General features: G+C 42.1%; 1 protein-coding gene across 3 annotated transcripts in view; it reads left to right on the top strand.

Annotated features, from left to right (window-relative positions):
- The window catches only part of PIGN (phosphatidylinositol glycan anchor biosynthesis class N), a 94,893-nt gene that overhangs the window by 29,512 nt on the left and 43,724 nt on the right, over positions 1–21,657 (top strand). For all 3 annotated transcript variants that reach the window (XM_038770330.1, XM_038770331.1, XM_038770332.1), the window contains 6 exons: positions 362–478; positions 1,713–1,753; positions 5,177–5,236; positions 6,079–6,171; positions 8,823–8,878; positions 21,322–21,400. In XM_038770330.1, coding sequence (XP_038626258.1) covers positions 362–478; positions 1,713–1,753; positions 5,177–5,236; positions 6,079–6,171; positions 8,823–8,878; positions 21,322–21,400 — 446 coding nt within the window. The remainder of the gene's footprint in view (positions 1–361; positions 479–1,712; positions 1,754–5,176; positions 5,237–6,078; positions 6,172–8,822; positions 8,879–21,321; positions 21,401–21,657) is intronic.

Below are 21,657 nucleotides of genomic sequence, written 5' to 3'. Positions count from 1 at the left end.
CATTCATTCAATCGTATTTATTGAGTGCTTACTGTGTGCAGAGCACTGTACTAAGCGCTTGGGAAGTAGAAATCATCAACATATAGAGGTGGTCCCTACCCAAAAACGGGCTCACAGTCTAGAAGGGAGAGACAGACAACAGAGCAAAACAAGTAGACAGGCGACAAAACAAGTAGACAGGCTAATGGATATGAAGATATGGGTCTCTTGCTAACCCATCTGCAATACTGTAGGATTCTCAGTGTACATGGCCGCATCGTACAGACCTCTTTCAAGCTGTCCAAGAACCATTCAGGATCTTTCATTTGTGAATGAACCTATTTCTTTTTCTTCTGTTAACCTTTGATATCCATATTTACAGGGTCCCATGGGGCTGGTCATCCCTCAGAAACGCTAACGCCCCTAATTGTTTGGGGAGCTGGAGTCAGCTATCCACAACGAATGGACCAGCAACAGTTTGATGATACTTTTTTAAAAGGTATGAAAGTAACTTTGAAATTGATTAACAGGTAACATTTGTGTAAGATATGCAAATATCCCAAATTCGGGTTTAATGGAATAGTTGTTCTGGCAGTCTTAAGTGACACTTGGAACTCTCACATTTTGTTGCCGAAGGCCGTGAACCCAGTAGTTCAGTTAACGTTTCCCCACTCCCCCAGAAACTCCTTACCATCAGCTTTACGTTTTACATTACATTTTTTGCATTACATTTGAATCTTTACATTAGGCTTAGTGGCCCTACGGTGTACTCAATCACCTTGCCCCTCTTATCCTACCTTGCTAATTTCCTACTATCACTCAGGTGGCACACTTCGATCCTCTAACACCGGCATACTCACTGTACCTCGTTCTCACCTTTCTTGCCACGACCCCTTGCCCACATCCTCTGACCTGGAACTCCCTTCCCCTTCATATACGACTGACCTTCTTTCTACCCATCTTCAGAGACTTGTTAGAATCAAATCTCCTCCAAGAGTCCTCCTCCAGCTAAGGTCTCATTTCCTCATTTCCCCTACTCCCTCTCACTTCTGCGTGAACTGCTAATCTAACCCAGAAACATTGGGCAGCTCCATGCCAGTGTCCTGGCAGAACAGACGAGAGGTGGTCTTGCTGATCAGTGGTTCCAAAGAAGGGAATGAAATCTTGTGATTCCTTGTGATTAGCATTGTTATTGCACCGTTTCCATCTGCTTCCTTGCCCTGTGCAGTACAACCTACTCTTTTCCTTCTCATCCTTCTGGACTGAGTTCATCGTGGGCAAGGAAAGTGTCCCAACTCTGTTATATTGTACTCTCTCAAGTGCTTAGTACAGTGCTTTGCGCACAGTAAGAGTTGTATAAATAAGATTGATTGATTTATCCTTGTCTGGCATCCTGATTTCAAATATTCAGAGCAGCTGAAAGTTCAATATAAACCTTTTGAGTTCTACACACGGCCCCTTGAGTTCTTTGGAGGAAAGGCCCTAAACAAATATGGTAAACCCAGGAGAAAAGATGGGAATTAACTTTAGAGATTGTCATCTGATACCCTGGAAAACAATATTTTGTTATCTGACTGCCCCCAGAATTGATTTGAAACCAGAAGCAAAGGCATATACTATCTCAGCCAACAAGTAGCATTTCAAGTTTTATATAAGGATGGATGATTTATAAGCTACCCATTATGTTACTCTTAAGGTATTCCTGTTCTCATGTGCTCTGTTGTTCCTTACAGAATGGAAACTGGAGAACTGGAAAAGGCTGGATATCAATCAGGTATGAAATTCAGCTCTCCAGTAATTCACCCTTCCTCTTTGAATAGGATGCAAAGATAACATTCGGAGAATTAGGAACCATATTTAACGTAAGTGCACAAAAATGTAATTCAGAATATCTCAGTATTGAAAGACTAGCCAGGCTTCTGTTAAGAATGGGATGATGGTAATGAAAAAATACTTTTCAGCAAAAAAGAAAATTTGACCTAAATGTCTTCCTTGTACTGTAATAAATTATTTTGGCCTAGCAAATCTAGGCTTATTTGATAAGATGGAATAGAAAGAAGAGAATTCAGGCACTGACATCGTGGAACCTAGTTCATAAATAAAGAGGCAGCATGGTTTAAGTGAAAAGAGCATAAGCTTGGGAGTCAGAGGAGATGGGTTCTAATCCTGGCTCCACCACGTGTCTGCTGAGTGACCTTGGGCAAGTCGGTTCACTTCTCTGTGCCTCAGCGACCTCATCTGTAAAATGGGGATTAAGATTATGAGCCCCATGTGGGACAACCTGATTACCTTATATCTACCCCAGAGCTTAGAACAGTGCTTGGTACATAATAAGCGCTTAACAAATACTGTAATTTCTATTATTCTTATAAATAAAGGAAATGATCTTTGATAGTGCCATTTTTTAGTCAAAAATCATTTTATAAAAAAGAGCCATATTCAGCGGAAGCTTTCAGTCGTCATTAATGAGCTAAAAGGCTGGTGAAAATGAAAATAGTGAGTACATCATAAAACTATAAAAACAATTCTCGTGCAGTAGCCTAATATTTACTGACTGGAATTTTAGCTAACAGAAAAATGCAATTTTCTTAAAACTTATTTGCCGTTTTCAACTTTTCCTCATTCTTGATGGAGGATCTTATTCACTGGTCCATCAGAAACCATCTGTTTCTTCATTAATGTGGTCCCAAGTGCCTAGTGCAGTGCTCTGCCTACAATAGGCGCTCAATAAATGCTCCTGTTGCCGCTACTGTTGCTTCTGAGACTGGATCAGCTTCCCTGGACCTGTGGAGCATGGGGGAGATTTTAAAAATCTCTTCTGCATTCCAAACAGGTTTTTTTTAAATTGCCCTGAGCTCCAGACCTTTCAGAAGAAGGTTCAGATAATAAGGTGGAGAGGGGAGGGTTCATTGTAAATGCAGACTGGAGGTGGGAGGGGAGTTCCAAAATAGGAATAACATCAAAATTCTGTGGAAATGAATGGATGACCAAAGTCAGAAATATTTGTTTATGAACTGACATTTAAGGATAATGAGAAAAGATATTAGGTAACTAGAGCAAGTGCTAGTTTTATTGACTTTATCGAGTCCACTGTCTCTCTCCAGCCAGCATAGAAAGCCTTTTGAAGATTTCAGTGCCCTGGGGACTTAGTGTCCTGAAATTCTCTGCCCACCACCAGCTACCCTCTTACTCCCACTCACCGTTTCTTGTTACTCTCCCAAGCAGCCTCCACTTTCTCACATTTGGTGGGCTGTTCTTTCACTTTTCCCTTCCCATTCCCCAGATCTTGTGTCTGACTCCTCTGATTCTGATTTCCTCCCTAACTCCCTCCTCCCCCATCTCCTTCCTTCCCTCCCTCCTTCCTGTTCCCCTTTCTCTTCCTTTCATTATGTCCTAGTGACTTTCCTTGTACCTTCTTTTTTGCTAAATTACACAGCTGTTTTCCCAAGGACTTTCCTTCCCTTTGAAGTATTTTGATAGACTTGAATAAAATGTAGCGATTATGGCCTGTTGACATTAAGCAATAGATAATGGCAACAGCTATATTTATCTCAGATAAACATTTAGCATGCGGGTCAGTAGGATTGAGGACTGTCAGTATGTGGTGCCCTTTTGCTGAATAGGATGCAAAGATAACATTCAGAGAATTAGGAACCATATTTAACGTATGTGCACAAAAATGTAATTCAGAATATCTCAGTATTGAAACACCATTATTATCATTTTACTTTTCTGAAACAGTTTTTCTGAAAGCAGTTTTTGCTGCACAGATGGTTCAATAGTCCCTTCCCCTCTCCCTCTTTGCTCCTGTTTGCCTGCACTCTTGAATAGGTCCTGTTTCAAATCCTTCTCTTTAAATTCAGATTTGTGCCAACAGAGGATCAATGGGTACATTCCCTCAGTTTGAGACCGGAGCAGCCCATAGACCTGCTTCCTCCCCATCCATGCTGCCCTTGCGTGACCATCTTGTTCAAGCCTGATGAGGCCAGGATCTAAGTCAGTCAGTGGACTGTATTCATTGAGCGCTTACTGTGTGCAGAACATTGTACTAAGTGGTAGTGAGAGTACGATATAAGGGACACAGTTCCTGCCCACAAGGAGTTTACAGTCTGGAGGCCTCCCGAAAAGCTCTGAAGTCATCTCTTTTCACTCCTTTTTCTTCTTGGCCGTGGGAGCCACCCTGGACAGCAAGCAACCTGACTCATTCTCACTTTCTTATCCAGGAATCTTCTGTCGAGGTGCTCCCTATCTACATGGTGAGAGGGTGCATTAATGCAATCTTCTGTGCCTCGGGGCTGCCCGGGAGTCATCAATGAGGTTTTTTTATATGTTGAGAACAAAGCATTCCTGTCACATCTGCAACCTATCATATGCCTTGAGCAACGACTCTAAGCTCATTTTGGGTGGGGAATATATGTGTTTATTGTTATATTGTACTCTCCCAAGCACTTAGTACAGTGCTCTGCACAAAGTAAGCCCTCAATATATACAAATGAATGAACTCCCCCTTAGAAGCTCTGCGGCCTTGGTATCACTGACTCAGTTCTCTTCCTCTACCTCTGTCTGCCCCTTCTCAGTCTTCTCAGTCTCCTTTGCTGGCTCTTTGTTCTTCCATTCACTTTTATCTGGTGACACCCACACATTCCCAAACATATCTTGTTCTTTCCAAATTTAAAGTCCAAGAGATAGAGAGCCCTTTTTTTGGATCAGCAGTAAACGATTGTAATGAGGATTCCACACAAGTCCGATGCGATTATTGGTCTGGATATAATAATAATAATAACAATAATAGTAATAATGGTATTTTTTAGGTGCTTTCTATGTGCCAAGCACTATTCTAAACACTGAAGTAGATACAAGGTAATCAGCTTGTCCCATGTGGGGCTCACAGTCTTAACCTCCATTTTATGGATGAGGTAACTGAGGCACAGAGAAGTGAAGTGACTTTTCCAAAGTCACACAGCTGACAAGTGGCGGAGCCGGGATTAGAACCCACAACCTCTGATTCCCAAGCCCGGGCTCTTTCCACTAAGCCACACCCCTTCTCTATCAGACCACACTGCTTTTCTAGGGAGGTCCTCCAGAACAATCACAGTTTGGTTTCCAAAATGTATTTGTTCTATTAGAATTAGTCCTCTTCTACCCTTTGCTAACTGCATTCGGTGCAGTCCAGGATGCTAATTTTCTGTTTCCATAGGCTGACCTGGCACCACTGATGGCCGCCCTTATAGGAGTCCCTTTTCCCCTGAATTCTGTGGTAAGAATTGCAATTTTCCGATCTCTACTTGCATGAAAGTAAGTTGTTGCAAATTGAGATTACTGCATCCCTATGCACGTTGGTGTTCCTTTTTGGAAGTTCTTGCAAACACAGTAATGGTGGTGGCTGAGCTGCGATTCCCGGACCGCCTCACTTTCATTTTAAGTCAGAATAACAGCTTCCCAGCTGCTCGCTGAAAAATGCATTGTTAGAGGCCCCCTGCCTCCAAGCTAACTCCCAAGCTGGGTTTCCCATCCACTGGTGTAGCTAGTCAGAATACGTTGTTTCCCGTCGATCTCCCCCATTAGATTGAGAGCTCATTGAAGGTGGGGAACATCCATCTCATCTTGCTGAATGCAATGCTCTGCAGTCAGTGGGTGCTCAATAAATACCATTGGATTATTGGCTGGTGTTGAGCTGCTGATTTGCTTTCCTTTCAGTTTGTTGTCACTTTTATAATGTGAGCTTCTTGAGAGTTGAGACTTTGTTTGTTAGGCTCGCTTTGCCCAGTTTAGTGTGCAGGTGAGGGAAGATCAGGCAATCAAATTTATTGAGCACTTACTGTGTGCAGAGCACTGTACTAAGCATTCAGGAGAGTACAGTGTAACATACATTCCCTGCCCACGACAAGCTTACAGTCTAGAGGGGGTCTAGAGGATTCAAGGATTATGTTTGGTCTGTGGAGTGCCATAGAGAAAGAGTTCATGGCAATTTTTTACAATGGTGCTTTTCCAGAAATTATCATCGCTGTGCGCCCCCCACCCCCAGTAATGCTTTGTAATATGAGATTGTGCAGATAAACCGGAGTATTGTTAATAGATAATGATGTCTTATATTTTCAGGGCATTTTGCCGTTGGAGTATCTCAACAGCAGTGATCATTTCAAGGCAGAGAGTATGTTTACAAACGCTGTTCAGATCCTTGAACAATATAAGGTAAATACAAATGAAAAATACTGCAGTTGTAAAGCACTGTAAGCGAAAGGCCTCCAGGAGGCCTTCCCTCCTCCAGGAGGCCTTCCCAGACTGAGCCCCTTCCTTCCTCTCCCCCTCGTCCCGTTCTCCATCCCCCCGCTTCTTACCTCCTTCCTTTCCCCATAGAACCTGTATATATATATATATATATGTTTGTACATATTTATCACTCTATTTATTTATTTATTTATTTATTTTACTTGTACATATCTATTCTATTTATTTTATTTTGTTAGTATGTTTGGTTTTGTTCTCTGTCTCCCCCTTTTAGACTGTGAGCCCACTGTTGGGTAGGGACTGTCTCTATATGTTGCCAATTTGTACTTCCCAAGCGCTTAGTACAGTGCTCTGCACATAGTAAGCGCTCAATAAATACGATTGATGATGATGATGATGAAAGCAGTGAGCACGTTAATGTAAAGAATACCCTTTTAAGTTTACTTTTAATTAGTTGCTTTATACTAGGCTTGAAAACGGGTAATGTCATTCTCCCAATTTGATCCCTGTAATGAGTAGACTCTAGCAAAACCCTGTTTCAGTGTGCTTTCCAGCGAGGACGCCTCGAGCCCTGAACATCGGGGTTCCCAGTGTGTGTTCGGCAGCCGCAGGTCTCTGGCTCCGGCAGCGGGAGTGACTGCCAGGTCATACCTTGGTCAAGTCACTTCACTTCTCTGTGCCTCAGTTACCTCATCTGTAAAATGGGGAGTGCGACTGTGAGCTCCACATGGGACATGGACTGTGTCCAACCTTGTATCTACCCCAGCCCTAAGTAGAGTGCTTGGTGCACAGTAAGTGCTTAACAGATACCATAAAAAAGCCTCACTGTCATTGCTTTCTGAACTCAGAATATTTTTTTCTCCACCTGCTCCTTCAGAAAATGCTTTTTCTCTTTACTTTTGCCAAGTGCTTTCACCACACCGCACTCTCCTTTGTTTTCTCCCATCTTCCCTTCCTTTTTCCTTATCTATTTCTCTTTTCTTTTGTAGGTGGTTATATGTTTTCATTTGCAGTTTTTTCTTTTTTTATGGTATTTTAAGTGCTTACTGCGTGCCAGGCATTGTACTGAGTGTTGGGATAGAAGAGTTAAGTCAAGTGGAAACAGTCCATGTACCACATAGAGCTCACAGCTTTAATCCCCATTTTACCAATGAGGGAACTGAGCCATAGAGAAGTGAAGGGACTTGTGCAAGGTCACACAGCAGACAAGTGATGGAGCTGGGATTAGAACCCACATCCTCTGATTCCCTGGCCCGTACTCCTTCCACAATCCATCCTGCTTCTCTGTTCTGGGATGTCTCTTCAGAATATTTTAAAATAGCTAAACCATATGAAAAAAAACCTTGACAAGAGCTGAAAGCTATATTTAAGTGGTCATAATAGCAGCTACTTTCTCGCCTCCAGGAAAATACTCTTCTCCAGGATGACATCTAGGGAGATGATCCCCCAAGAAACACACACCATTCATTTCTATCCTTGGGATTATCCAGTTAATCCCAAACCAAGTTAGTGGAAAGTTCTCCAAAATGCCTTTTGGGATACAGGGACTGAACAGTCATCTTGTCTGAGTAAATCATCCACAAATCAGTAATGCTTTTATTTTTGGTGGCGAGAAGAAGGGTTTCGGTCGACAGGAAGAGAGAGGCTCCAGTCTGACACAAAGCACTCCCTCTCAGTGTTTGGATCCTGATGATACTAACAATGTATTCATGCATTTGAAAGCTCTGGCAGAACTTGCCAGCTGTCTTTTTTCCATCTCAGAAAAGCAGATCTCTTGCATAGGGCTAGAAGAAGGAGCAATGTATGCCCAGTGAATATTCAGAAATGTGTATTTTGTTTCTTTTTACCACTTAGCAGTTTTGTGTGGGTTTCATTATGAGGCTGAGATGGAGGTTTAGGGGATCAGGATGGACGGGAGAGCACGGTTTATGGAACCTTGGCCTCCATTATCCACGTTGGGGCATTTAGTGGCTGGCAGGCAGCCCAGCTATGTGATTTCCAAAAATCAATGCAGAATCCCACCAGCCTCTCTATTGTAGGAGGCCTTCTCCTGCCCCCCTTACCTCCCCCATACTCCTACGTCTAGTATTAAGAGTCGTTACAGTATTAATTAAGCACTTCCTGTGTACAGAACACAGTAGAAAGTGGTGGGAAAGAATTCTTCTCCCACCAGATAGATTTCCAGAAATGTCAAACTGACCAGTCCTCATCCCTTTATAGCCTTTAGCCCTGTCCATGGTGATTCGGGGTCTCCCAAACCTCAGTGAAGGAAATCAGCTTCTTGTCCCATACTAGAGGGTGGACCTTTAAACAGCTGAATTGAGTTTCAGAGATACTGTCCTAGCACAGTTCATGGATCTGTATGTTTTGGTCAAGAATTACAATAAGTGAACACTCAGTTAAATGCATTGTTAGGAGATACAAAGATTATATGTTCAAGTCCAAGCAAGTCCAACTTAGACCTAATTTGCACCTAAATGATGTAGTTCCCTTTGAAATACTTTTCCAATATTAAAAGGTGAATGCATGGAAACCTCTAGTGTTTCCAGATGAACTTAAGGAAATTCCCTTCTCATTCAGTGTGTCACGATCCTGTTCTCATTCTTGACTTTCAGGTGAAAATGATGCAGAAGAAAGAAACCACATTATCATTTCTGTTCACACCATTTAAGTAAGTGAATTTTCTGCTTCTTGATGAAAGACAGGAGAGCAAGCTTTCTGGAAATCGTGGGCTTTGGAAGACACAGACTTCCACCCACCATGTAGTTACCCCCTGTAAAAGCAGAGTGGGCCGAGGGGATTTATTTATTTTACTTGTACCTATCTATTCTATTTATTTTATTTTGTTACTGTTTGGTTTTGTTCTCTATCTCCCCCTTTTACACTGTGAGCCCACTGTTGGGTAGGGACTGTCTCTATATGTGACCAAGTTGTACTTCCCAAGCGCTTGGTACAGTGCTCTGCACACAGTAAGCGCTCAATAAATACGATTGATTGATTGATTGATTCTCCATCTTGGGGATAAGTAGATAAGTAAAGAGTGGGATATGGAGGTGTGGAGGGGTTCAATTTCCAAGCATTCTGGGTTATTCTCTATCTCATTTTGAGTATTCTGAGGGATATTCAGCACTTAGAACAGTGCTTTGCACATAGTAAGCGCTTAATAAATGCCATCATCATTATTATTATTATATGCACTTAGCATGCTTCAGCCTGGCCTCGGAAGTCCAGACATTTAAAGTGAACAAGAGTAACTACAAATCAGGGTAAGCTTGACTCAATCAATTAATCAGTCAGTTGTATTTATTGAGTGCTTACTGTGAGCAGATCACTGTACTAAGCACTTGGGAGAGTACGGTAGAGCGGAGTTGGTAGACATATTCCCTGCCCACAGTGAGCTTCACAGTCTAGAAGGGGAGACAGACAATATAAGTAAATAAACTGTGGATAGGTACATAAGTGCTGTGGTGCTGAGGGAGGGGTGAATAAAAGAGTGCAAATATGCAGAAGGGAGTCGGAATGGAGGAAACGAGAGCCCACTTGCAGCACCAGGTTAGCCCCAATACCAAAGCATTTTTATATTTTTCCCAAATTGCCCACCTTTGGCTAAAATACTTACCTGTGACTGTTCTGGCTAAGCAGGAGGTCAAATGAGCCTACAGTTTTGCACAAAGAGTCGGTCTTGTAGCAGCAGAATTCCTCACCATTATGGCCCCTTTGAATGGAATGTGAGACTGTCCTTTTCCACCGTGGCTTCTCTCTGGGACTCCTGCCTCCCTGAGGCGGCCCCTGAGGGAACCTATGGTACAGTGGTGGGACTGTAGTAGATTTCTGGGACAGAATTTCACAATTTAGATGAAATGATAAGGATGCCTCCGTATTCTTCGTGACGTGGAAAATGCATTTTTAAACGCAAGCCTGGGGTTAATGGAAGGCTGATACGCAGTCTGTACTAATGTAGGCTTGCTCCGGTTTATTCCTCAAATTGAGCAGGGCCTTGCTTCCTCCAGGCACAATTGGCCACCTCAGTAAGGCAAGAATAACTTCTTCTCCTTCAGTCTTCCTTAGTACATTTATCCAGCCGTGCATGGTTTGGTACAAAAGAGTTAAAGATATTGCTTCACGGATAGCCCTTTGAGGGAACTTGCTCCCAGTAAAAGCCGGCATGAATCATTCATTCATTCATTCAATCGTATTTATTGAGCACTTACTGTTTGCAGAGCACTGTACTAAACACTTGGGAAGTACAAGTCGGCAACATATAGAGACGGTCCCTACCCAACAACAGGCTCACAGAATCGACCAGTTAATCTTGAATAAAAGATGAATCAATCATTCAGTGGTATTTTTTGAGCACTTACTGTTTGCAAAGCACTGTACTAAGCTCTTGGTAAAGTACAGCGCAGTGGAGTTGGTAGACATGATCCCTGCCCTCAAGGAGCATACAGACTACAGGGATCAATAGGGCGCTGTGGATTACAATCTACCAGGTAGATCATTGCAAGGTAACACCTAATGTTTCATGTTGTTTTATTCATATTTGTAGTTAAGTGTTTGTGGAAACAGAGCTGGCCAGCTGGCCAGTGTCCTTTAATGTATCCTCAGCATTCTCAGCATTCATATTCTACGTATATTTCTGTGTATATTTTTCAGCTGTTTTGCCCATATTTGTTCTTACTGCTTCCAGTTTATGCTTGGTCTTGCGGCTTTCACTATCGGGAATTAAATCTTTCTCCCACATTAAATTGTAAGCTAAGAGCAGGGAATATGTATCCTTCAAATGCTTTACTATTCCAAACGCTTGCAGTCCTAGCACTCTATAAGGTATTCAACAAATGTCACTGATTGACATAAAAGTATATGTGTGTAGGTGCGCATATGTTCAATTGCATACACATACCTCTACGCTTTTGCATTTTGTCACTTTCAAGAGGGAAAATGGTTGTTAATGATCCCTGGCAATTGGCAGTGTATACATCTTGATCATCTGAAAAGAACGTACGTTTTCCCCTGTGAGAGATTGAATTGATTCTCCCTTTGGGTAAAATAAATTTTTAAGATTCCTTAAATGTATAGAGCTAAAAATTTTAAAACTTTAATGATTAACAACCCTGCTCTTAATTTGCTAGCTACCTTAATAAAGCGTCTGTAGAGACAATGCTGTCCCACTACATTCAGATAATTAACTGACATAAATCACTGGTGTTTGTTGAGTACCTCCTGAGTGTGCATCACTGTACAAGCAAGACACACATTCTCTGCCCTCAAAGAGCTTACAATCGAGTGGGGGAGACAACAGATAAAAATGGTTTTTAGCTGGGGAAGCAGGAGAAAGAACAAAGATACAGCAGAAAGCAGTATAATAATAATGTTGGTATTTGTTAAGTGCTTACTGTGTGCCAAGCACTGTTCTAAGCTCTGGGGAGATACAAGGTAATTAAGGTTGTCCCACGTGGGGCTCACAGTCTTAATCCCCATTTTACAGATGAGGCACCAAGAGATTAAGTGACTTGTCCAAATTGTAATTTAGGACATTTTAAGTTTTATCAAATGATCAAAACTAATTTATTGTGAATCATTTGACTTGGGAAAATTTACCTTCAAGGTAATTGAGGAAAGGATTTGTGGTAATAATGTTACTGCTAGGGGAATATTACATTTTTGAAACATTGGCAAAATCCAGAGGTTCATTTTGTAGCACTTTAACCAGTAGGTGGAGATGAGTGACTAAGCAGAGACTGAAAGGGCAGAGTGAACTTGCAATCTTCGGGCAAAGGGGAAAATTAAACACCACCATCCAACAGGTTATTCAGGCAAATATAGGGAGAAAATTGCAACCGCTCACTAGGATTTTGAAAGAGGTTAGAAAACAAGTTCCTTTTAACCACTGAAATTGAAGGTAGTGGAGAAAAGCACAGATCTTGAAATTTTTAAAGCAGCGTTATTGACGAAAACTGTGTTGATGGCACAGAAACTTGCCTTGGTCTGCTTCACATGTCGGAAGTGGTTTCTGAGGGTGAAGGAAACACAAATGACTAAATTTATGAAGTGGATTCAAGTTTTATTCTTTATAATAGCAAGTTACCCACAGTAAAAAAGGTACTTTGATAAATTTGATCTTCTTGAAAAAGATTACTGGAGCAAGCTGAAAGTGTTTTTGTTTTTCCTTAAGACATGTTGGCCTTCTGCTATTCACAGTCTGATTCTATAAGCTTATGGTTAGTTTATTGCCATTTTTCTGCGGGAAACCTCTCACTTTATTGCCTCAAAGGTAAAAAAATCCTTTCAACACTAGGAAACCTTGAGGGTTTTTAAGGAGAAGTTAGAAGCAATGAAAATTGCATCTTCCTTTGTTGGGTATTCAACTGAAAATCATCCATCTTTTTAGTATTTTTCTACTTCTTTTTGTTTCCTAGATCTTTAAAAAAGGAAAACAATGCATTGTGTCGATATTCAGTTCTCATAGTTTAAAAAGTATGGAACTAAGGCTGCCTGGAAGGATTATAGGATATCTATGTGATTTATTTTTGGAAACGACAAGGCACTTGAGAGGAATACAGTGGGCACAGAAATATGCTTTATTTTTCTTGTTTCTTAGTTGAGCGGTAAAACAATTCCACCCTCCCATAAGGAGTTGACTTCATTAGAGCAGTAAGTCATTTCAGATGCAGAATGGAAGTTTCTGTTCTGTTGATGTGAGATTGAAACAAAAGAGGGGTGAGCACATGGACTGCCTCTTTTGGAGGGAATTCGGGAATTTTGACCCGAAGATGTTCATGTACCAGTACCTCGCAGTCTGTAAAGGTTTCTGTAGGTACCTCTGAGTGAAAATGCTACCTCCTTTTTATGTAACATATTTCTTCCAAAAATCTCAAAGCCCTTTAGCCCCGCTGTGAGGTAGTGAGGAGCAGGCACCAAAATCTTGGGAATCAGGGCCCGGTGACTTGCCCAACAGTCATCACTGCCACTGGCAGAGTGGGGACAAGAACCATAGTCTCTTGATTTGCACCCCAGTTATCCCTGCCCTAAATTGGTGGGTGGGATTGGGAGTGAGGAGGCCCCTCTGTGATTTTGGAGGGAGACTTGGTGAGAACGTGCTGGGAACAAAGCGAGAGGAGGAGTCATAGGTCTTAAAGGTGGCTGCCTCCAGCAGCTCCTACCAGTCCCTGAATCAATTCATCAGTTAATGATATTTATTGAGTGCTTACTGTGTGCAGAGCATTGTACAAAGCTCTTAGGAGAGAACAGTACAATAGAGTTGGTAGATGTGATCCCTGCCCACAAGGCACTTTTAGAGGAGACCCATGTGGATCACGGATTGGGTCCAACCTGATTATCTTGTTGTAGTTCTAGAGGAGACCCACGTGGGTCACGGATTGTGTCCAACCTGATTATCTTGTATCTACCCCAGTGCGTCATACAGTACCTGGCATATAGAAAGCGATTAACAAATACCGTTTAAGAAAAAAAAGAAAGAGGAGCTCACCATCATGGCCTCAGTCAGAGATCACACAGACACACCTACCCACCCACCCGCCACTGACCATGGTGTTAGGGCATGTCATGAACTGGCTAACTGCAGTCATAACTGTTGCAGAGCCAGGGAGGAGCCACTGCAGTAGAGAGCGCCAGGTTGTCTCCAGCTGGGGCTGAAGGGAATCCATTGTGCTGGAGACTGTTGCTGCTCTGACGTGTCTTGCAGTGTTTACGGAGTCACGGGAGCGGGAAGATGTGTGGGAGGTGATGAATTGGAAGCGCTGCTCTTCAAAGCGCAGATGGACTTTTCTTAGTCCCTTAATTGCAAATCAGACAGAGTAGATCGAGTGTAGGTGTTTCCCATTGAAAATCCTTTCTACCTGATTTGAGGAAAGGACCGATTAGAGATATGATACCCCCGCTTAGCCATGTTTTCAAAATCCTGATTGTCACTTTTTTTGACATCTCCAAAATGTCCTGATATTCTCAAGTTTTTCAAGTCTGTCAAATGTCACTTTTCCCTTGTCTTTTTTTCCCACCCGTGTAAAAGAACATAGTGGAAAGTTTTCCTTGTTTAGTTCTTATTAAAATAAAAAGTTGAGTAGAATAAATTTGGAAAAAAGCATGTGGTCCAAAAGAGGGTGTTTGAAATCTCCAATATAAAGTTCCTCTTTTGAGATCATAGGTTTCAAGTGCTTGAATATGTCCAAATTCAAACATTTAGTTAATCTTTTCATATAGCCAGTAGGAGCCCACCCTCTGTATGCGAAAGGAAATACATTTTTTCTCTTTCGTTATAAATAGAAAATTAAAATTAGTTTTCCCCCTACAATATTTTCCTTAATGTTATCACAGTCTCCAGGAAGGCTCCAGTGAGGCTCTTGGCCAGCCAAGGCTAAACATTTCTCCAGGGCTTCTAGCCCTGCTCCTGTGGGGTCTCTTTCCTTCCTCTGATCCCCAGCTGACTCCATCTGGCATTATGCTTCCTCTTTACATGTAAAATATGTGGTGAAACTAATTTGTCACAGTTATAATAATAATATTTGTTAAGCGCTTATTAAGTGTCAAGCACTGTTCGGGTAGATGGAAGTTAATCACCTGGAACAGAGTCCCTGTCCCACATAGGGCTCACAGCCTAAGTAGGTGGAATTAAATTGGCTAATTCATTTAAGGAGACTTGGGAACAATATGTGGCACAAGCAAGTCTTGACCAGTCTTCAATGCCAATAGTGCAGAATGACACCGCTTACCATCTCACAGTATTGAGTCCCCATTTTGCAGATGAGGAAACTAGAGCCCCAGAGAAGTGAAATGACTGGCCCAGGGTCACAACAGCAGGAAATTGGCAGAGCCGGGATTGGAGGAGTCCAGGTCCTTTGACTTCCAGCCTCATGCTCTTTCTGTTAGACCACCCTGCTACTTTTTATGTGGAGATATCTTTGAGGCAAGAGGAAATGGGAGGTTATAAGGCAGGTGGGAAGTCAGGATGGGTGAGGTAGATTTGAGAGTCACCTGCATGAAGCCAGTGAAGCAGAGGAACTCCTGGTGACAGTGAGTATATAGACTGGAATACCTTTTATCTACCCTAGCAATTAGTACAGTGCTTGTCACCTAATAGATGCTGAATAAATACCACAATCATTATAAAGTGAGAAATACAGGGGACCCAAATGAGTGCCTCATAGGACACCCACAGCTAAGGGGTGAGAGGTGAGAGAAGAGCCAGCAAAGGAGCCTGAGGTAGAGTGGCCAGAGAGGTAGGAAAAGAATCAGCTGAGCAGGAATCATGGAAAATTGTGGAAACAGAGTCCCAGAAGATGGGGGGAGGGGGGTGTGTGTGTGCGCACTGGGGAAAGCAATTAAGCTTCTAGTAGATTTAGAGTAATTAAAGAGACTTCTTACTTGATGGCATCTCATAGTCAGATGCATCCGTCCTTGACAGTTTTCAGATTTAAGGACACATAATGAAATGTTAGAGTTACATTTTTCAGGAATAAAACTTGGTTTTAAAAGCCCCCAGAAAATCAAGTGAAATTCCTAGAACAACGTACAGAGATTTTCAGCTTCTCTCATTACGCCTGTTTTAAGTACTTTGCTTTTGGGTTAGTGGATGACCATATGGATTCGACTCTCATCTAATTTGGTATTGTTTACTTTGGGTCAGTAGAAATGCCACATTTGAAGCTAGCAAGGTCACCCACTCCTTTTAATATGCCCTCTTTAGGCTGCTTCTATTGGAGACAGGTACCGTCTGTGATGGAAGAGTGAATGAGAGGCAAGCCTTGACTATTTCCTTTCTAGCCGTGCAGTGGGGCTAACGAGAAACTCCACCGCCGTGAGAGAGATTGAGACTGCAGAAGTTACAGCAGGAATTAAATTGACTAATTCATTTAAGGAGACTTGGGAACAGTATGTAGCACAAGGAAGTCTTGACCAATCTTCAATGTCAGTAGTACAGAATGACACCGCTTACCATCTCACACACAATAAATAGGCCCAATCATGTGGACTTCTCTTGTGACACAAGAAAATTTGCTTCTGAAATCTCCTATCTTTCATTATTAGTTGTCACTCTCTCTACTCGATGAATTAAGGTTTGTTAGTGGTGAGGTTTCTCAGTCAATCTGGAAAAGCCATTGTGTGAGCGTACAAATAATAATCCTGTCCTATCCTGACTGGATTACTGCATCAGCTTCCTGTCTGATCTTCCATCCTTCTGTCTCTCCCCACTTCAATCTATACTTCACGCCGCTGCTCGGATCATCTTAGTGCAGAAACGCTCTGGGCACGTTACTCCCCTCCTCAGAAATCTCCAGTGGCTACCAGTCAACCTATGCATCAGGCAAAAGCTCCTCACTCTCAGCTTCAAGGCTCTGCATCACCTCGCCCCCTCCTACCTCTCCTCCCTTCTTTCCTTCTCCAGCCCAGCCCACACCCTCTGCTCCTCTGCTGCTAACCTCCTCACTGTGCCTCCTTCTCGCCTGTCCCACCGTCGACCCCCGGCCCACGTCCTCCCCTTGGCCTAGCATGCCCTCCTTCTGCCCATCCGCCAAGCTAGCTCTCTTCCTCCCTTCAAAGCCCTACTGAGAGCTCCTCCAGGAGACCTTCCCAGACTGAGCTCCCTCCCTCCTCTCCTCCTCCCCCTCCCCCCTGCCCTACCTCCTTCCCTTCCCCACAGCACTTATATATATGTTGGTACAGATTTATTACTCTATTTTACTTGTACATATTTACTATTCTATTTATTTTATTTTGTTAATATGTTTTGTTGTCTGTCTCCCCCTTCTAGACTGTGAGCCCGCTGTTGGGTAGGGACCGTCTCTATATGTTGCCAACTTGTACTTCCCAAGCGCGTAGTACAGTGCTCTGCACACAATAAGCAATCAATAAATACGATTGAATGAATGAATGAATGAATAATAATAATGATGGTATTTGTTAAGCGCTTACCATGTGCCAAGCAGTGTTCTAAGCACTGGGGTAGATACAAGGTCATCAGGTTGTCCCATGTGGGGCTCACAGTCTTCATCCCCATTATCCAGATGAGGCACAGAGAAGTCAAGTGGCTTGCCCAAAGTCACACAGCGGACAAGTGGCGGAAGCGGGATTAGAACCCACGACCTCTGACTCCCAAGTCCAGGCTCTTGCCACTAGGCCACGCTGCTTCTCTACAAATGTGAGTCTGCGGACAAATGATTATAAGGTGATCCAGTCTGTGTGCTTGCAGACCACATGTCCTTCAGAGAGGGTCGTCTTCTACTTTTTCGTTTTCTTCAGGCCTTTTCTGTGTGCTGTCTAAACAGAACTGTGCTGGCAAACACAACGAGTGTCCATTAGTGATTGGAATCCTTAAGCAGCCAGACTTGGCCCCTGCAGGCAGGTACAGGAGTTTAATTTCATCCTGGGCTTCTTCGGAGGGCTGTCCAATATTGTTCTTTATGTAAAATGAAACGGTACGGTGTAAACACAATTTGTCAGGAATAGTCAAGGCAAGCTAACATCTCCTAAGGGACTATTTCCAAGCAAAGTATGGCCCACTGACCCACTTTTTCTTGCAGATTCTGTGGATATTGAGTGAAACTCTTGGAGTTAAGGCACCAATATCACTTTTGCACTTTGAAGAATAATCATAGCATCTAGGGATCCTCGTGCTGGAAGAGATCCTAGCTCACTCCCCTAATCGTCAGCAGGATTCTTTTAGTCAGTCCCCGGGTCGAAGAGAGTCTCCAGCAGGGTTTTGAAATAGAGTCCCGTAAAGTCCTTCAGAACCCATTATAATATTGAAAATCCCTTCCAGTTCCTAATCATAGCATCTAGGGATCCTCGTGCTGGAAGAGATCTAGCTCACTCCCCTAATCGTCAGCAGGATTCTTTTAGTCAGTCCCCGGGTCGAAGAGAGTCTCCAGCGGGGTTTTGAAATAGAGAGAGTCCCGTAAAGTCCTTCAGAACCCATTATAATATTGAAAATCCCTTCCAGTTCCTGATAGATGGTGTGAAACTTTTAAAGGTTGAAAGTGTTGTCCTTGAACAGTAACTTAGTGTTGCTTGTTCTGTGGTGGGGTACCTCAAGAAGGAAGTAATGGATGTTTCTGGCTAATAACTCCGAAGGAATTACAATTTCATTTCTACTGTCTGAATAGCAACTCTCAGTCTACGTGGTCACTGTCAAGTGTCAAGGAGACCTGATTTTCTTTAAAGAGTAGCACATGTGTTAATAGTGTACAGACATGTACCCTGAATAGGTAACCAGTAAATATAAAAGCACCAGGTGAGTGGAAACCTTGATGATGGCATCTTCTGGCGTAAATATCGTGGAGACTTTGGGACTATGAAGCTATACGGAGGAGATGATTATAGTTCTAGGGGTTTGTGCGGTGCCACGTTGACCCCCTTGGCCCTTCCTGTCTTGTTCCCCCAATGCCACAAAGAGCAGCAAATGAGTAGATGGGCAGGGGTGCTATACATGTAAAACTCCCATCAGAATTTTATTTACAAATCTGTCTGTGGCTAAAGCGATCAACACGTAGTGACGACTGTTGGGGCTTAATTCCTAAGTAGAGGAGCTCGAATCCGGGTAGACTGAATTTGCTATGGTTGATGGAATAGCCGTCTGCTCTTAGAGGCTCAGCTTTTTATATAAACTTAGAAAGTAAATGAATGTTCATTCTTGCAAGAAGTTCTTTGACTTTAGCGTGTGACATTATTAATGAGTTAACTGAGCAGGTTTTATGCTGAGGCAACTGTGCAAATGTTTTCTAGATTAGATACTAAGTGCCCCAAATCTGCAATACTGCAGTGCTAGACCTGATTATTTACTGCAAAAGTGTAAAGTTGTTTGCTGTCCCTCTTTTTGCTTCTGACTGGGGGTTTATCCTTTTGTTCTTCTACGATTTGTTCTGGGTGTTAGGCTATATTCAAAGTATGGCCTCCTCCCAAGTTACTCATTTGTAAAACGTCTCCATTGTCCTCCAGTATTGTGTAAAATCCTCCTACATTTTTTCGGCTTGATTTTTTTTTTAAATGAGGAGCTGCAAATGTGCATATCTGTGTCATCTGTGAGAGAATGATTTTTGGGTCCGATAACAGAGCAATCCAGGAATTTATGAACCCGTCGTCTCACTGCAAGACATGGCAAATCAGTGTTCTCCCTCCACAGCCACTTCCCCTCTATCTTTCACCTAGGTATGGTGGTTTGCCTTGAACATAGGGTTTACAGCTACACTCACACCCTTCCCCACGAATTCAAACAATTGAAGTGATTGCCGCTCCTGAGCCTTCCTATAGCTTTCAGAAATTTTGAGAGTATAAAAAGTTAAACTGAGCTTGTGTTTATCTCCATTCTAATACCCATTCTTTCATCTCCCTTTTTTCCTTCCAAATGCCTGTGCTGGGGTATTTCCCGAAGAATTTTGGTTAGTTTAAGTGCTATCTATTCAGCTAAAGTATTAAGTGTTTTATTTTCTGGTTTTTGTTCCTTTCCTTCTCTCAAGATTCAAATTCTGCCTTGAAAGAAGGAAAATGACCAAAATTCTGTCTTGTGTCTCATTATGCCTTCGTGTGCAGGAGGTGAAAACTGCCAAGCTCTGGTGTTTGCTCAATTTCCCCTTCAAGGGTGCTTTGGTGAATTTTCCAGGGATCGGCTAGGAGGAGATTGTGTATCATGTTTTAGCAGCAAATGTTGTGTAAGGAGATACAGCGTGGCCTACTGGAAAAAGCATGGGTCCTGGAGCCAAAAGACATGGCTAATCCCTGCTTCACTACTACTACTAAATGGGTATTAATGTGGTTATAATTATTATTATTATTCTGTGTGTCAAGCACTGTTCTAAGCACTGGGTTAGATACAAGATAATCAGGTTGGACACAGTCCCTGTCTCACATAGGGCTCACATAAGTAGGAGGGAGTAGGATTTAATCCCCATTTTACAGGTGAAGTAATGGAGGTCCAGAGAAATAAAATGATTTGCCCAAAGTCACAGAGCAGGCAAATGAGGAAGCCAGGGTTAGAACCCAGGATCCTCTGACTCCCAGACATGTGCTCTTTCCACTATGATACACTGCTTTTCTGTGTGACTTTGGGTAAATCACTTAACTTTTCTGGACCTCAGTTTCCTCATTTTTAAAATGGGGATTCAAGACTTGTTCTCCTTCCTACATAGATTGTGAGCCCCACATGGAACAGGGAATGTTTACGACCTGACCATCCATTTCTCCTCCAGCACTTAGAACCCTGCTTGGCACAGAATGGGTGCTTAACGAATACCACGATTATTAGTACTGGGATATTCTGTCAGAGAACTGTTGCCTTGTTGAAACAGGATTTCTCAAACCAATGATCAATCAATGGTATTTATTGAGTGCTTACTGTGTGCAGAGCACTGTACTGTGCAACGGAATTAGGGACACATTTCCTGCCCATCACAAGCTCCCAGTGTAGAGTGGGGAGACAGACATTAAATAAATAATTTATAATATATAATTTTAAAATACGTACATAAACCGTACTTTAATCTTAGAGAAAAGGTTGTTGAAACCTTTTGCTTCTTGGGTCATCTAACAGGGAAAAAACCATATAATAAAGACTTCTATTTCAGTGTTTCTTGAGACTATCAGAAAATTATAATGTCCCTCCTTAGAGAAGTTGACCTTGAGCTAGAGGCTTCTCTGACAAAACGAAAAGTGGTCATAACCGGAAATTTTTTGCATAGGTTGTCTCCTCCAGAGAGGACACTACACATTTACATAATCATGCTGTTTATTTATGGCATAGGGGACTCTTTTTTAATATTGTTTTCCTGTTAACCTTTGTTATGCCAGTACTTTGCCTAAGTGGACCACCAAGGGAAAACAATTTGGCAGAATTCAGTTGGTAGCTGAATTTTGATCTGGTAGCTAATGAGTGACATCTGTAGATGGTGATTCAATTAGAGTGGTGAATATCTGGTAATCCAATAGTATTTTCGGGACTTGGGGGGCGGGGGGGGGAGTATTGGTAAAACGAATAGACTAGAACTTTTTTTAAAATTGCAAGCCCAAATTATCTGACCTTTGACCTTCTTCAAAAACGAAACAAAGAAAATGTTACAGAAGGGGAATGTAAGTAAGGGAATGTAATATAAGCTTTCTTGTTTTGTATAGGTCACTTTCTGATTCCAAACAGTTGGACATTTTGAGAAAAGCAAAATCTTACATGAAGCAGGAGAAGTATAATGAAGCTGTAAGTTTATCTTGACAAATTCATATTTCAATTTCATTTTTCCTTTTTTTCACCTTTTCTTTCCTATAGTAGTTGGTTTTCTTTTGTTAACTTGTGTGAACTTTAAAATGGAACAATCCTACTTTGTCTTCAAAACATCGAACTTCTCTGCATTTATTTCTAATGAGTAATGGGCATTGCATTTTGAAACAGGTCATTTTCTCAAATCATTTGATGTGATTGCTTGTGTGTAATACATGGTTAAGTTAATCTTCACT

This window comes from Tachyglossus aculeatus, chromosome X3 (genome assembly GCF_015852505.1).
Source record: "Tachyglossus aculeatus isolate mTacAcu1 chromosome X3, mTacAcu1.pri, whole genome shotgun sequence".
In the NCBI taxonomy this organism is placed as follows: Eukaryota; Metazoa; Chordata; class Mammalia; order Monotremata; family Tachyglossidae; genus Tachyglossus; species Tachyglossus aculeatus.
Note: the sequence above shows the minus strand (reverse complement) of the source record. Positions and strands in the feature narration are given on the sequence as shown.